The following is a 17,826-nucleotide window of genomic DNA, read 5'->3' on the forward strand; positions in this document are numbered from 1 at the left end:
GTGCCATCCTATCAAATTTCGACGACATGTTTTATCATTGGGGAAAAATATTGTTTTTGGTATATGGCGCAATATTCTATCAAAGAGAACAGTGCTCTACGCACTTTTTTGTGAAAAGGTCTAAGGTCATATATTAAGTATACATGTTCTACGAACACATCCTTACAAAATAAGAAAATTACATTCAAAATTTGGAAGGTGCCAAAGTCTTGTTCCTCCAGCAACCATTGGCGGCGTGTTGTGGGCATAGCGTGATGTCGTCTCTAAAACTCCGCATCAGTGGAGTAAACTTTTTAAAACCCAGAAGCTTGTAGAAGCAGCGGCACAGAAGTCGTCGATGCAGTCCATGAGACACCAATAGTCATGACTTGTGAAGCAAATCGCCGCCCAAAGAAAAAAATACCAACAAAGGCTTGTAGAAACTCTGAATACAATGAAAGCCGGTCGAATTTGATGGATCCATCGAAAACCTAAAGTGAATGGATACTAGAAGACCCGTCGGAGACACGGCTCTGCGTGCCCTTCGCTAGTGTAATGCACACTAATGGATCAGGGGTAGAGCGAGAAGAACATTATTCCTACCTTGAGGCAAGGCCACCACCTCGACAACCCAGACCAAACACGACGACTTTCTAAAGAAAACCTGAAAAATAACACCCATGTCGTTATACGACAAATCCGGGTCTAGTGTCGAGCTCACTGTCGCCCATAGCCATGCATCGACAGCCTCTTCTCCGGTGATCTAGCCAGGACAGGCCACCAACGAAGAGTGCCACACTGCATCCATTAGTCCACCACTGGCTTCACCAACTATGTCATCGCGCACCATCTAACAAAGACCGCCGCTTGAGCACCCATCTCATTCGCTATCGCACAACAACCCTCCAACGCCTCCACAGCAAGCCACCCGGATCAAGACCTCCCCCCCCCCCCCCGGCCGCTGACACCACGCGAGCTTTGCCCGACGATGTGCCATGACGGTGGCTAGTGTTTTGCGGTAGCCCCCCTTGTGGCCAGCCTCGAGAAAAATGATTTGTTGTGTCTTGTACTTATGTAGTCACACTTCATTTATTCAGAGATTTAAATATATTTTTTGATCTGATTGAACAATCTCAACCCGATGAACATGGATTACACCAAAACTCACTAAGTCATCTACGATATTAAGTGCTTCCCTAGAAAAAAAACATGAGCCCATTAACTTCTCTACCGGTGTAACAGAGAGTGAATCCCTGGAACTGGAAGATTAGCTAGTATTCGAACAACTTCCGAGCACAGATCACTAGCTATCCTTATTTTATCTGGATTTGTTTGATCCAAAAGACCAAATATTTTTTCAGAAACCAACCTCGCAAATCCCGAAACAACCAATAAAATTGCATATCATAAGGGGCCAGAAAGAGATGTGCGAGTGCTCTCCATCAAAACACTCACTACAAGGCAAAAACTACTGACACTAAATATAGAGTTTTGGCTCCCTGGATACCGATCCGTCTCGTTCCTCATATCTCCTCTCTGGTGACACAAGCAGATCACGCAAAACACGTTGTTAGCCCCCTCCTCACCCAGCTTGGTTGATGCGCAACATGTGTTGCTGATGTGTGATGGTGCAGTTGGGAGCAAGCACCAAATCTTGCCAGTTGATCGTTTTCGGTGTGCTTGCATTTGTGAGTGGCGTGGCTGGAGGTGGCTCTGCGCGGCGGTGGCATGCTTACCACAACAAGAGGGGGGGGGGGGTTGTCCTGGCCCATGGAGTTCTTGTCGGTGTTGACCGACTACATGAGGGTGATAGGTGCGCAGATCCGAACACTGATGCTTGTCGTCTACAATGTCGGGATCCGCGGGTGTCGTTACCTCTTTGAAGGCGCCGTCGGGAATATTTTGTGGATCATCAGCTCCCGGGTCTATTCAGGCGAAAGTCAAGATCCTGCTATAGGGTTGGGAAACACTGTTGTCTCCAACGTAGTATTAAAGAGGGGATCATCTTGAACATTTGATCCCACTTGCGCTTCATGCATGTTGGATGTGCACAATCTTGTGGTCGCCAGTTGCCCGACCAACGGTGTAGGATGTTGGTGTGGTGGCTAGTGTGCCAACGATGATGGGGTCGAGCGATGAGGTTTTGGTACTTGACTTCTCGGCGTGTCTGCCGGGGCCTATGTTTGTTCTCATGTTGGGGAGTTTGGTCTGCCATGGAGCTGGAGTTGTACGACGTGATCCAGGTGGCAACAATGACCGTCGATGGGTAGTCTTTCATGATCCATTGTGACACGAACCTCGCATATCTCCCTTCCGCCCATTCATCTTGAAATTAGAGCTGCCTAAATATTTTTGCGGCATAGGCCGACCTTGCTTCACATGGCTACTCAGATGACAATTACAATCGTGGTGGATGCTAATAATTTTCACCCGGTTTTTTGCTAACAAACCAAGAAACTCATATGCCTTTGATCTTCGTCTGGAAAAAAAAACACAGATATGCCATTGGGCAGAAAGTATGAGCAAAAGATCATGGACCCTGCGTACGCTGCGATGGGCATGCCTATATGTCGGGGATATACCCCGCGGTGTAAACCGGCCGGAAGTTAACCCGGCCGGACTTGGCGGTTTACAAGCAACCCACCTGGTCATTATGACTCACTGGTGATCCGGCGAGCGGGACAGACGGATGATAAGGCCCAAGGCCCAGAAGGCCGATTCACGTTTAACGATGGGCCGGTTTAAGAGGAAAGGCATGAGAAACGTTTAACTTACAAGGAGTTAAGACCTGGACTTGTATCCGGTTTGTATTAGAGATAGACTAGTCCTAATCCTAAGAGGACTCCACATGTAAACCGCCCCTTCAACATATATAAGGAGGGGCAGGGCTCCTCAAAGGGAGGAAGATTCACAAGTTCCACAAGTTGGACAAGTTAGGTTTAGACAATAGCTCTCGAGATAGAGCACTTTTGTAACCATGATCATCATCATCAATATCAATGAAGCAGGATGTAGGCTTTTACCTCCACCGTGAGGGGCCGAACCTGGGTAAAACATCGCGTCTCTCGTCCCGCTCAACCCCTCTCAAGCTACCACATAGATGCGTTGGCCTCGCGACTAAGTCCTGACACCTAGGACATCTGCCGTGACAATTCCACGACAGTTGGCGCCCACCGTGGGGCCAGGCACACGATGGTGTTGAGTTCTTGAAAGGATTTCTTCATGGATCTAGGAGCTCACGATGTGCCGGAGGAAAAAAGAGCCGGTACAAAACAACCACACACGATAACCCGGCATGAGATAACCATTGGGAAGAGCCGATGAATCCGTCGTCTTATTAATTTTGGAGCTGGCAGTACAATATTTTGGGGAAAAGAGATTAAGATTCAATGGTCGAATCCGATTGCTTTTAGTAGCTGTCCAACTACTGCGTCCGTGCCGTCCACGTACGTCCCAAGTCCTGAAGCAGATAAAAGCAGAGGCGGTAAAGGGAGCAGCCTTATTGATTCTATGTTACTCAGGTCCGCTGGTCATTAAAATCAGGGATTCCAGCGTCTACAAGACACGGGATCAATTTGATCTCAGGATCCTTTTCAGCATGTGCAGATGAGGACAATTTAGGAGGCCACGTATCCTACAAAAAATCATTAAAACAACCACGATCCGGAGAGGATGAGGTCATGGGCATGGACTTGGAATCAACCGTTCCGGTTCATATCAAACACGAGCCGCGGAGAGCCGCCTCGCGCCGCTGGGTCTCCCTGCATCGAGCCACCACGGAGGACCGTTTTCTGCTCTGGGCTAACCGCGCCTCGAGCTGCCGCGGGCCGGCCCGATTGTCTCAGTAGCCGTCTCGAACCGCCTGAGCCGGATCAGGCTTGCCCTCGCATGGAACCGCCTCCGCCGTGAGTCGCCGCACCATCGGGTGGCTGCTGTTGCAGTCACGGTCGTACCATAAATCAGGTGATATTCATCCGAGTCTACTTTTAACACATATTGTTTTTTTTCAAAAAAACAATCTATCTTTGCTGCAATGTTTTTATGCAGGATAATTATTTATGACAAATGTATTGTTATACCGTGGACATGGAGCGCATGTCAGCATAGTTTTGCAGTGGCATTCTTCCGGGCCATGCTGCTCGACGGATACACATGCAATCACCGTCCCCGCTGTTTGGTTTACATCCGTCCACGCGTGCGGCCGACTCATTGTTCGCGCCGATTTACAAACATCACGGCCGATTCACCCGTCCGCACCGGTTTACCACGTTGTGGCCGGTTCACCCGTGATTAATTTCAGCTTCATACAGTTATCATCAACTTCATGGCGGGTTATTTCCGGCCTAAACACATCAGGTGATACCCATATGAAATATATTTTATTAGTACATATTATTTTTATCAAAGAGCAGTTTATCTTTGCCTTGGTCTGCAATACTGTTTATGCAGGACAATTGTTCATTACAAATGAGGCGCTATGTTACGGGCACGGAGCACGCGCTAGCAACATTCTGCACTGGCGTTTCGTCCGTGTCCTACCACCCGGTGAATGAACGTGAGAAGGTCGCCGTCCCTGTGGCCCGGTTTACATCAGCTTGCCGGGACCGCGCCCGCGATTAACTCGCCCGTCTGAGCCGGTTTATGACACCGGTGCCGATCTTCCCCGTCTGCACCAGCTTACAATACCGCGGCCGACTCATCTATCCGAGCTGCCTCTGATGTTGCGGTCGTCCGTCTCTCGCGGCCTGGTCTACATCAACATACCGGGCCGCACCTGTCTGCATGGGCTGTTTCTTGAGTATGAACATGAGTAGCCCGCCTTTCTTCCCACAAATTGGAGGCAAATTATCATCAACCATCGTCTGCACTGGATGGTTCAATGGACATGCACACAAGTCGCCGCTACTACAGTTTGGTTAAACTTCAAGAATCCAGTTGGAAGGAACCATTGGCCGAGTTGCTGACATGGCTCATACGGGATCATTTATAACCCGCCGCAGTCACCTAAACCTTCTGTGGATTCACATCGTGCTGTCAACACCAATGATATACAAGTTATGCCGGTTTATATCACGGTCAAATATGGAGAATCTCAAGCCAACTCCTCGAGTCACCTTGAGACTTGGGGGCTACAATGATATGACTTAGCAAACGTTGCCGGTTTTCAGTGAAGTCAAGAACCCCAATACGTTGGAGGGGAAGATAACCCGGTCCCGGATTCACATCGTGCTGTCAGAAGGTTTCCGGATTAGAAAGTATATGACAGTTACAAAATCCCGGCTCAATGAAGAAGTTTCGGGTCATCAGAAAAGGATTCCGGTTTACAATCCGGTACAAGGGAAATTTGTTCTCCAATAAAGCTCTGAAGCTCTCAAATCCGGTTTAAGAATTTCCGGTTCAAAAAGGAATTAACTTCTCGCAAGTTCGAGTTTAAAGGCCGTCAGAATATTTCCGGCTAAAAATGAAGATTTCGGTTTAAAATCCGGTTCAAGAGAAAGATGTCTCCCACAAAGCTTTGAAGGTCTCCATATCCGGTTCAAGATCCCGGTTCAAGAAGAATTTATCTCTTGCAAAAAGTTAAAAAAGAGGACCTGCTGCCATGATGCGTGGTTCAAACATGGGTATCCCGCCTTACTGGCCTGACATATTATTGATCACATGGGGGCTTCTGCTTCATAAAGCGGGGTCTCTGTTCTTTTACATCATGTGTGGTTACACAGAGTTGTTCTAAAGCGGCCTCCGGTTTACCCCTGGAGTTGGCTTTTTAAAAAAAAGTATCATGTTATATCACTTGGGGGTTTGGTCGTGTCCGAACCAATACAATACCTCTTGATAGGCGAGAGCCACCAGATCACTTGGGGACTTGGTCAAGTCTGAACCAATCATGCCTCTTGATCGACCTAAGGCCACAGAATCACTTGGGGGCTTGGTCGAACCCGAACCATTGCCATGCCACTTGATCGGCATAAATGCCACGGTTTCATTTGGGGACCTGGCTGACTAGAACCATAGTTACACCTATCGGGAGCTTGGTCGTGTTCGGCCATGGTAACGCCATCTAATCAGCTCAAATAAGCTTTTTTTTCAAACGGTTTTATCATTGCCTTTGCTTCACACTTTTCTTTGAAAGATTTTTCTTTCTTTTTATTGCGTTTTTTTAAACCGACAAAGTTTTTAACCGGTTCACACTGTCAATTGACGGAACACGGTCCATTTTTAATTCGGCGGCTATCTGGCCGGTTTGATTTTCTGTTACCATCCTATTATGGAGTAAACCGGTGTTTATCACAGCCCGACACGGTTTTATCATAAACCGGCACAATATGGAAGGAGTTATCAGTACTCAAGATTTGGGTTATCACCCTTACTACAAAAAGCTGGTAAAACAAACAATGTGATTCAATGTCACAGGTATGATATATTTCATATTTGATTATTCTTAAGTGCAGCCTTGGTTATAAACCCGGGTTATATGTTGGGCATTATGACCCGTCCGGTGGTAAACCGCCAGAACACTTTAAACTTGTTGTATGCAGAAACAGGTTTGTTAAACCGGCCTGGCTTTTGACTATAAGTCACCAGTATGATGAGAAATTATCCGGTGTTTGTTAAACCGGTCTGGTTTTTGAACTATAAGTCGTCAGTATATATATATATATATATATATATATATATATATATATATATTTGGATTGCGCCATCGGAATTATGCGCTTATAAATCATTGAGTTATATTATTCAAATAGCCAAACTTGGCTAAATTTTCATTATGATATTGAATGAATAAGGTTTTCACCGGATTATATTATCTTGAATAGCCAACATGGCTGGATTTTTATGGTTATTAATAACCGGTATTATTGAGTTTTCAAAGTCGCTATAGCGCAATGTCTACTATTTTATCAAAGGATATGATTTATTCTATAATGGAAGGAATAGTCCCGAGTCGCTGCAGGCTTACAACCCGGCACTTGGGGGCTACATTATTCAAATCGAGATTACATGCAAGTCTCATATCGCTGCAAGCATGCATCATGACACTTGGAGGCAATGCCAAGTCATTTTTAGTCTTATTGAAGACCCGACTCATCATATTATAATGAGCCGGCCCTTGGGGGCTACCAATTGCTCCTGTCAACAATTCAAGGTACACAAGTTTTTATCCATTATATTGAAGGGTCCACTCCTCAGTTGGTAAAGCACAAAGCTCTTAACTTTGTGGACGTGGATTCAAGCCCCATGATGGGAGTTACATCATATGATGTTATTTTCAATAAAGTATATATAAAGTCCCAGCTCAATATTATCTTACTGAACCGGCCCTTGGGGCTACACTGATTGAAGTTTTTATAAGCAATTACAAGTCCCAGGTTGCTGCAAGTATGACAACCCGGCACTTGGGGGCTACATATATGGAGTATTCAGTTTATATAATTGAGATGAACAAACCGGATTTCTTCAAGATTGAAACACTTATTGGAGTAAGTCTTAAGTTATCACTATGTTCTCCTCTTAAGACTTGGGGGCTACAGGTATTATGCATATAAAGGAGGAACATCTTCATTTTATCAGTTTTGAGCAAATCAGGAAGATCAATTACATGACCCGGTGTCGACAACAATTATGACCCGGCGCCATCAATATTTATAAACCGGCCATTTTGGTAATATTAAACCAGCAAGTTTTACATCTTCAAACCGGCTGAATATCAGATAAGTATTTTCAGACCCATATTTCTTAAATCGGCGCTTTGGGAGCTGAGTCAAAGGAGTTATTCTTCACAATATTTCTCGGTGACAAACCAATGTCGGCAAATTGATTATGAAGCTGGTCTGTTGACCCGAATTTCCCAGAAGGAGGAAATAACAAGGACTTAAGGATGATCAGGTACCGGTTTACAAAAATTCTTAACCCGGAGCATAACCTGTCAAATTTGTTCTTGTGTTTATTTTGCAGTATAAGTTTACCATGAATAAATCCAAGCTAAACTTGGGGGCTAATGTCGGGGATATACCCCGCGGTGTAAACCGGCCGAAAGTTAACCCGGCCGGACTTGACGGTTTATCTGAAGACCCCGCTGACACTTGGCGAGTTACTGGCGACCCGCCCTGACCTGACGGTTTACAAGCAACCCACCTGATCATTATGACTCACTGGTGATCCGGCGAGCGGGACAGACGGATGACAAGGCCCAAGGCCCAGAAGGCCGGTTCACGTTTAACGGTGGGCCGGTTTAAGAGGAAAGGCATAAGGAATGTTTATCTTACAAGGAGTTAAGACCTGGACTTGTATACGGTTTGTATTAGAGATAGACTAGTCCTAATCCTAAGAGGACTCCACATGTAAACTGCCCCTTCAACATATATAAGGAGGGGCAGGGCTCCTCAAAGGGAGGAAGATTCACAAGTTCCACAAGTTGGACAAGTTAGGTTTAGACAATAGCTCTCGAGATAGAGCACTTTTGTAACCGTGATCATCATCATCAATATCAATGAAGCAGGATGTAGGCTTTTACCTCCACCGTGAGGGGCCGAACCTGGGTAAAACATCGCGTCTCTCGTCCCGCTCAACCCCTCTCAAGCTACCACATAGATGCGTTGGCCTCGCGACTAAGTCCTGACACCTAAGACATCTGCCGTGACAATTCTACGACACTATACGTAACAACCACGTAGACAAGTAATTGATGCAAACAAGTACTCCCTCCGTCCAAGAAAACTTGTCCCAAACTTGTTCCTCAAATAGATGTATCAAGCACTAACTTGATGCTACATACATCCATTTATGGGACAAGTTTTTCCGGATGGAGGGAGTAGCTGAGAGAAGAGATGTTAGTAGTTGTACCATGACTGTCAAGCTGACCATGGACGCAAATGGAGCTTAGAGCCGTAATAAACAGCAGCATAACCATGGGCCAGCGATACAGTACATGATCCATTGTGTGTGAAGGCATATGGCAGAGATAATAGTGCGTACAAATTAACCAAGGCCCGACCTCGCAGTTTATAGTAGAAGAACTAGGGTACACGACAAGGGCATCATGAAACAGGGCGGAGTCTCCCACATTTGACATATGGGAAGGGGATGACCCAAAGAAGCACAAAACACAAGTGTCATCGTAGTCCTCTGCTCAATTAGTATGCTGCCAAAGGAGGAACAACTTGCTCTGGCTAGCCAAATAAACATGTCCTCTCTCTTTTACCCCTTCTGTTTAACATGCCCCAGGTCCATGCATGTGTAGACCAACAGCTAGGATGTACTCCCTTCGTTCTGAATTATTTATTACAAATATGGATGTATTTTAATTCTAAATACATCTATTTCTGCGACGAGTAATTTGGAACAGAGGGAGTAGCTTGTGATGCCACGGCCAAGCCAATAAGCATGCCGACTCGAGCTCAGAACAGAGTAAGGCAGAAGACGATCAGCTTGTCATCACAACTTCATGCAGGGCCTAGGCCATCCTATAACAAGTTACTCCCTTCATTTTTTTTACTCCGTATATTAGCTTTGTCTTGGATCAAACTTTCAAAAGTTTGATCAAGCTTGTGGAAAAAAATAATATAAACATCTGGAATACTCTCTCTGTTCCAAAATATAGTGTGCCCGCGCTTTCCGAGGTCGAATTTTGACCATAAATTTAACGAACAAGACCGACTGCGGCGGGAGAAAAAGTTACATAATTAAAAACTTCTTTCGAATACGAATTCACCAATATAATTTTTGCTCCCGCCGCAATCGGTCTTGGTAGTTAAATTTACGGTCAAAGTTGAAGCACGGGGATAAAGGAAGCACTACATTGTGGAATGGAGGGAGTATCAAATAGGTACAATATTAAAATATATTCCATGATGGATCCAGTACTATTGGTTTGGTATTGTAAATGTTAATAATTTTTCGTACACGTTTGGTTTGTATGGCTAGGCTCTGGCCCGAAGGGCGTTCATACTCTGTGTGAACTACTACCTCTGTAACCAAATATAAGATGTTTTTGCAGTTTAATTTGAACTGCAAAAACATCTAATATTTATTGAACTGTAAACACGTCTAATATTTACTCTCTCTGTCCTATGATATAAGAACGTTTTTGATTCTCTTCGTCCCATAATATAAGAACATTTTTGACACTAGCGTAGTGTTAAAAACGTTCTTATATTATGGGACGGAGGGAGTAGTTACAGAGACAGTGGATTGTAATCCCTGAACTTCTTGAGCATACAAGATTGAATTTGCAAAAAAAATAGAAATTTGATTTATAAGAAGAGTAAAAAGAAAAAACAACAAGGCTGGCATCTGGTCGGTGATAAGTACAGTAACTCTGGGGCACATGCTCCTCCACTGTTCACCATAAAAAAAGAACTATAGCATGGGCTTGCTGATGGCACATATTTTGCGGGCCAAATGACCATCTGGACCGACTGCTTACTGTTCTATGGTACTGGTACCGGTAGTATCGATCCACATGTCAAGATCATGGCCACAAGGCAATCTTCTCCCTTCCCGCTAATGGTGGCGTACGTCGACGATAAGATGACATCCACTAAGCCCTATGGCATGACAGGTGCCCCCCGGTCGCGTCAATCCATAATCCCATCATGTGTTATTAAACCTCACGGCACAGGCCAAAAAGCATATATCCTTAATTTTCCAACATCCAGTGGGCGCTGCTTTTGCTCCAACTTTGAGCGGGGTGACACCAAATCACACGGAATTGGGTGGTGGCCTTTGGTTCCCTCTGCATTTTGCAGTCACCGTCGCCGTCAGTCGTCACCCCCACATGCGAAATCAGGATAAAAAGAGTGGAAATTCAGTGTTTCTTATCACCCCCCGTGGCCACGGGCATCCACATCATAACCGAGATTAGAGCACCACAGGCTCACATCATCAGTCGGAAGCCGAGGTTTTTCTACCATTTCACAGATAATCACTCCAGGTGTAAAAGCTCTGAATACTTACATTGCTTGTCACCATAATAATCTTTGAAACGAACTTGACGATCCGTCGACTCAGTGGTTTGCGGTGGTCACCATCATCATAGCAAGAGAGTCCTCCCGGCAACTGATGTGCACCACAAGAAATGGAGAATTAAAACTAACCAAAAATCAATCTGCTCAATCGAAAGCAAGAATATCCCAATCTAATAACATTTCACCATCTACTACCAAAGGCAATAACCCCTGCTACCCACTTCCTGATCAATTTCACCATCCTGCAAGAATTCACATACCGAGTCATGAGCTATATACAAAACCATTATTTTCATTTTACCAATTATTTGTTAAGCGTAGCAGTAAGACTTATTTTTTCTTTTCTTTTGTTAGACTGCAGTAGTGCCACATGGTTCAGGTTGACACCGAAAAACACAAGAATTGATGGAAAACTTGTGCAGAGCAAAGAAAAGAACACACACTTCTTCCCAGCCATTTCAAGGCTTTTTCTTGAAAAACAAAATATGTAGGGTGAACTTCTAGGTTATAGCCAAAATGTATAAAAGAAACAAAAAGGAGAGAAGAAACATAATGTGATCCCAAGCCTTTATTTTCAGAAAATATTTTAGCCTTCTTCCCAAAGGCCAAGGAGCATAAAAAATAATTGAAAGGATTTTGAGATACACATATATGAGAAAAGGACCTGACTTGTGATGCATTCAATGGGTATAGGAACAGGAACTAATTGTCACCACACGGATGATGACCGATCAGTGTTCCAATAAAGAAGCAAGCGAGAAGAGCTCGGATGCGAAAACAACTGCAGTGTATGGGGGGGCCTTCAGAAGTAAAGATGCCCAAGATAAAAAAGGTGTAGAGAGGCCACAAAGTGGACTGCAAGATTGGCAGGTTGGTGGCCTCCACATCAGTGCTGCTTCCATGCCTTCCTGGCTTGCTCCTGGTCATGGAAAAATTGTATTTATCTTTTTGTGCTGAGGGATCCTCCAGAAACATACAAAAAGCAACTAATTCCATAGCAATGGAGAAGTTAGGCCATGAGGATAAAATACTGCTCAGGACCCTACTGTCCACATACCTGTCTTGACTTTTCTTAGCTACTGTCTCCACGAAGGCGGATGTAGTATACAGAAGTCAGCAAATGAGTAGAAATTGGGATCTTACACAAGATCCAGTATCTAGTTACATTTTGGTCAGATTCAATCAACAAGGGTGTCTGGATATAGCACAGATGGCTTATGTTGTATGACCTACATGAACCAAATCCGACGAAAGAAATACCCAAGCATTTAGTGAAAAGGGAAACAGCATCAGTATAGTGCATATCCAATACAAAGCACACCCTAGTAGTCGATATAGATGTACAAAAGCTTGCTCTTATGGCGTATGAGTGGCAGGTCGTGCAATCGCATACACTTTGTATTGGAGTTGTGTATAGTCTGAGATATTTTGCTATGCGTGGGATAATGGCTGAAAAGAAAGGAAAAGATAAAGTCCCCTGTGCCAATGATAATGGCTGACAGAAAGGAAACATGCTTTTCACATCCAGGAGAAATAAAATACAGAAGAATTGAGAGAAGATTATGTCAACCTACATATGTGGCCTGATTTGCGTAAAGATCGTGGACTAGCATATGTGGCTTGTGAGTCTACGAATATATGTCCCTAAAGCAAGTAGCGGCAAAACAATTCTCAACAGGCATGCTTCATAGCTTATTATCTACTCCCTCCGTTCCGAATTACTTGTCGCAGGTATGGATGTATCTAGATGTAATTTAGTTCTAGATACATCCATTTCTGCGACAAGTAATTTGGAACGGAGGGAGTAGTAAGAAATAACCAAAATAAGAACATACTTTTGGATTTTCCATAAAAAATACACAGTATCGGGGTTTTTCTGATTCATAAAGATCTCTAAAGATCCATTTGTAAATGCACGAGAACCATGTAGAAACAAAAAGATTGAAATGGGCCTTATCAGCATGCGTAAACTGCAGTATCTGCATGTACAAGATTATATGTTCCCAAGAAAGTTCATGTAAGAAACATGCACCGGCAACAGTCCAGTTCAGACTTAAAACTTGCCGTTTGTTTTGTCAAAGAAATTGATGCTAAAGCTTAGATCATGAAATTATTGTATGGAATTATAGAAAATGGAACCCAGAATAATTATGTTTTCTCTTTCTATTTTTGAGAAACGTAACAATACCTGCTCGTCATGCCTTTGGACTAATTATTTAAATGAAGTACAGATATCTATCCATGAGAAAATGACTACTAAAATATTTCAAATCAAGTAAAAAGGAAATAAGCATACACTTATTCAACAAACAGTTATGAAAATACACCACGTTTTATTGTTTGCTTCATTTATTTTGCATTTCAGTTAACAAAATTGCATGTGTTTGCCTTCACTTCAAAAGTAATTTCCATAAAATATGCCCACACAGAAAATAATTAACCAAAACCTACATGCACATATTACTCCACTTTTTTGGGGAACATGAGTGTGCTATTAATCAAAAGGAGTTAAGTCAACTCACAGAGTAAACCGGCAAGAACAAGAGTTAGATGCAGTCCAAATCCAGTATATGTAATACTATACCCTTCTAAAATTTGTAACACAGAGCAAGAGGCATGAGAAGGCAATTTTAATCTGAGGACAACCTCATCGATGATTCTCTAAATCAGACCCACCACGTAAAGAGGCCTCACGAGAGCCTTCTTGTCCTGCCTATAAATGAGAAGCAAGAGCCATCAAACCAGTGCACAACTAAGACAAAGTGGCTTCCTCTCACTACTACCAACCTTCTTCCCATCAGGCTGGAGTTCATCAAGGATCTAAGCCTGAAACTGGAGCCCACAAGCACACAGAGGAGGAAGAGCAACAAGGCTGGCTCCCAGCCCATCCAAGGTAGAAGCGAACAACGTTAGAGATGGTGACAGTGCAAGATGAGATGCGCAAGGGGCCATGGACAGAGCAGGAAGACCTGCAACTGGTATGCACTGTCCGCCTGTTCGGTGACCGCCGCTGGGATTTCGTTGCCAAAGTCTCAGGTTTGAGGGGTGGGAGACCTGCAAATTAGGTAGCCATTTTTGCAATCCTTGGCACAAAGATGCAAACAGCATGCAAATATCATTGTCTCTAACCAACTATTTTCATACATCACCTTATCTATGGCCATGTAGGCCTTAACAGGACAGGCAAAAGCTGCCGCCTCCGGTGGGTCAACTACCTCCACCCTGGCCTCAAGCATGGGCGCATGTCGCCACAAGAGGAACACCTTATTATTGAGCTCCATGCTCGATGGGGTAACAGGTTTGATACAAAAGAAGACCTTACTAAAGCAGCTTTTTTTTCATCTACAACAGATGAAACGCACTAACACCCTCTCTATGTATAGGTGGTCTAGAATAGCACGCAGACTGCCAGGGCGTACGGACAATGAGATTAAGAACTACTGGAGGACACACATGAGGAAGAAAGCACAAGAGAGGAAGATAGACATGTCACCTTCTTCCTCCTCATCATCATTTACATACCAATCCTGCCTCCTTGAAACAGCACCAATAATCAGGATGGATGGAGGCAGCACTCATAATGGCACAACCTGCTTCTCAAGTGTACTTAAGAGCAACCAGAGTGTCATGGATGGATATTCTATGGACCAGATATGGAAGGAGATCGAGGCACCGGCCATGCTGCCTATTGATGATAAAGCATGCAGCAATCTCCCATGTCCTCTGCTGCCATCTCCTATGGGAGATCGCTACTGCCCTCCTGAGGTAGTCTGGAAGATGGACAATGGTGATCTCAAGATGTTAGCTCCACAATTTGGTTATGGTAATGGAGAACGTTCCTGCTATTGAAGGTTCAAGCTGTCAGGATCGAGGTCAGGTTACTAAGATACATATATATGCTTAACAGATTTCCACTACCTATGTAGCTATGTCTGCATATACATATATATGCTTGCCGGAATTGCCAGTAGCTATGTTTGCATTAGTATGGAGGGTGATCTAAATATTTACAAATCTACTGTAACATTGTAGATTTTCAGGTCTGCTTATGATGTGTGTGCCTATGTAGTGTGTAAAATAGCTTATGTCTCTTGCCCTTCACAGAATGGAATACAAGAGCAACTTATATGCATGATACAGCAGTCAATCTCCAATGATATTTTGGTGAAAATGTTAGATTGACACGAATGTACATTGTACACCATTGCACTATCGGAATTATAATATCTCCCCCCACCTGATTCTAAAGCTACAAACAGTGCCATGAGATTCTATGGTCGTATCTCAAGGAGCAAACAAAAGAAGAGGAAAATGGGTACAGAATCAGCATTATTTCTTCAAACCGTTCTTGCTATTACATTCTCATTTCCTTCTACAGGATGTTGAGATTGAAAGCTCTTGATAAAATGGCTTCTGAAACCTAAGGAACGTCAAAGAGAACAAGTATTTCTCCAATAAACACACGGACCCTGAAAACATATATTTTTAATATACAAATTGAGGCTGCCGTACAGACATCTGTATGCATATTTGATCTGAGTGGAATTGACAGACTTAGTGCAGAGTGAGTGGTCTATCACTTCAATTCTCTTAAAAAGGTTGAGCACTAGACTTTGATAGAACAAAAGAATGCTAGATTGTATTCGACACATAAGATTAGCAGGAAGTCGCAGATTATCCATTTAACAAATAGGAAAGTTAGCACTGTGGCAAGGTAAATAATGGGAGGTGGTAAGGGACTGGCGCATAAGATGAGCAGGAAGTTGCAGATCACCCATTTAACAAATAGGAAAGTTAGCACTGCGATAAGGTAAATAAAGGGAGGTGGTAAGTGACTGGCACTTCAGATTTCTATAGCCGTCTACTTTGCTGAAAGTAGTATCTTATCTTGCAACTGATAAGCATGTATTTTCTTCTGATTGAGTGAATCTAGTGCTTGGACCACCTAGACACAACCATCATTAATCTGTGTTCCTCCACAACATTCAGAACTAGATGAAAGCTTAGATGTGGAGATAGAGTTTAGAAGTTATATTTCTTCTCATTCTTCTTCTATGTTTAACAAATAAAAATTAACAAAGGACACCAGTTTCATATTGTTTCAAGTGGAGCAAAATGCTGGCCTGGCAGAACTGCAGATATTCACCATAGCATTCAAATTCACCTGTGATTTATAATAATTATGAACAAAGAGGAAATCACAAGTACAAACAGGTCGCAAGATCTGATTAGCATGGAAAACCTTCAGAGCAGCCAGTGGCCAACAGTAAAAACACCCAGGGCAGATACTCATACTATACTTGATGCAAAGTCAACAGCATCAATTTTCAATCAATCTGAAAGCTCAATAAAGGAATTGGTACATAATGCAAAGCTTAGTACTCCACTGCTAGTTAGTACCAGAAGGCTCTAGGTCATTTCTGAGAAAGAAAATAGGAGTTTCGAATCCTTCAATGTATTGTTTTCTACCATTAGACAGTCAAATCAAATACAAAAAATTTGCAGCTGCCCATAGCTTATCCCTCAGTTCACCATTTCATCTGCTTAAGTTCCTCAAGAGGGAATTTACCCCCCAGTCCCCAGCACACATGACTTGGAGTCCCACTGCTGGAAAAACGAATCTACAGGTACACCAGAAGATTAGGGGCAAGAAACAGCAGAATCGCTAGCTGCCGCTGCGACTTGGATTGACAGCTACGATCCAGACAACAACACCCAAAACATATAGAAAGCACTAATCTACAGCACATACAGCAACCGCATCGGCGGTACTTCTTCTCACCTCTCCGACTGTCGATGTTGCGCACGCTGAGAAAGAGCTCCCCTCGTCGCCGGCGCCGACAAGGAGAGAGCAGGGCTTTCGCAATAAGAGAGAGAGAGCCCGCAGGGATTGGTCTTTTTTTTTTCCTTTTGAAACGCAGGGATTGGTCATTGGTGACATGAGCGAGGGCTCTGACATTAAAAAAAAAAGCTTTCGTCTCACTTTAAAGCAAACCACTCAAGCCATATAGGTTCAACAAAGATCACATTGCAAATACACGCATACACACACGGTCAACTCAGGGGCACACATACACACACGCCACACACGCGATAGCATAACACAAGGTACAAATAGATTCTGATGAGGGCATAACTCAACAAGCCCAAAGAAATAAAATATACGTAGCGGCACAGTAAGTGAAGATCTAATCCGACTCTGATGGTGAAGGAGATAGTGGCGGCGCCAAGCATAGAGCCATCACGCGAAGATCAACAATGATGGTGTTGATGGCGTCTCGGTCTCGGGGGCGGCTAAGCGGCCGCCAAAGCTGCATATATCCACACATTTTAAACACAGCGTCAGTAGCACGTCACAAAGGCACACGATGGATCACAAACTTATTTCGGACCGCCCAAAGCGTCCAGGCTAGAACCCTAATAGTCAGGCACCTAGTGTGGCGTACAGCTGGCGGTGAAGACTGGAGTTCGACGAAGAGGTCGGGGAAGTTGTTGTGGCACCAACTACCACCCACCGCTTCGCGTAGGCAACTCCATAGGAATTGAATGGACACGCGGGAGAAGATGTGGTTTCCGTCCCACAGAGCGGGCACATCCCATCTCCCGGGTCGTTCCGTTTGAGCACCTCCACACCAGAAGGGACCCGGCCTCGGATGCATTGCCACAGGAAGATCTGAATCTTCAGCGGAAGTCCGATCAACCAAATCACCACGAGAGGCTTAGGTCCGGGTGTGGTCGTGATGACATGGTACAGGGATTTAGTGGCGAAGCTACCTGATGTCTACTACTCAATTTATTCTTGTAGACTCGTATTGGGCCTCCAAGCACAGTGTTTGTAGGAAGTAGCAATTTTTCCTCAAGTGAATGACTTAAGATTTAT

The 17,826-nt window shown here is 43.9% G+C and overlaps 1 protein-coding gene and 1 long non-coding RNA gene across 4 annotated transcripts; one reads left to right on the forward strand and one right to left on the reverse strand.

Moving 5' to 3' along the window:
* Positions 1-10,159: 10,159 nt before the first annotated feature.
* LOC125551445 (uncharacterized) lies at positions 10,160-17,027 on the reverse strand. 3 transcript variants are annotated; one of them, XR_015600614.1, is made up of 4 exons: positions 16,729-17,027; positions 11,142-11,865; positions 10,936-11,037; positions 10,160-10,714 (listed from the first exon to the last, which is right to left on the reverse strand). It is a non-coding gene; the product is annotated as an uncharacterized LOC125551445 (long non-coding RNA). The 3 variants fall into 3 exon arrangements; XR_015600615.1 differs by lacking the exon at positions 16,729-17,027 and adding an exon at positions 12,004-13,679; XR_015600613.1 differs by lacking the exon at positions 16,729-17,027 and having other exon boundaries at positions 11,142-13,679.
* LOC125551444 (myb-related protein MYBAS1) lies at positions 13,696-15,078 on the forward strand. The gene is made up of 3 exons (XM_048714691.2): positions 13,696-13,982; positions 14,115-14,244; positions 14,330-15,078. The coding sequence occupies exons 1-3, from the start codon at positions 13,862-13,864 to the stop codon at positions 14,793-14,795; spliced, it is 717 nt and encodes a 238-aa protein (XP_048570648.1). The 5' UTR covers positions 13,696-13,861; the 3' UTR covers positions 14,796-15,078.
* Positions 17,028-17,826: the final 799 nt, after the last annotated feature.

The sequence above is a fragment of the Triticum urartu genome, chromosome 4A (genome assembly GCF_056163025.1).
Source record: "Triticum urartu cultivar PI428250 chromosome 4A, HENAU_Tu73, whole genome shotgun sequence".
NCBI lineage: Eukaryota > Viridiplantae > Streptophyta > Magnoliopsida > Poales > Poaceae > Triticum > Triticum urartu.

Coding starts and splice junctions, on each gene's coding strand:
- LOC125551444 (XM_048714691.2), top strand. CDS start 13,862: ATGGTGACAGTGCAAGATGAGATGCGCAAGGGGCCATGGACAGAGCAG. Junction 13,983..14,114: donor TTTCGTTGCCAAAGTCTCAG/GTTTGAGGGGTG, acceptor ATGGCCATGTAG/GCCTTAACAGGACAGGCAAA. Junction 14,245..14,329: donor CATGCTCGATGGGGTAACAG/GTTTGATACAAA, acceptor CTCTATGTATAG/GTGGTCTAGAATAGCACGCA.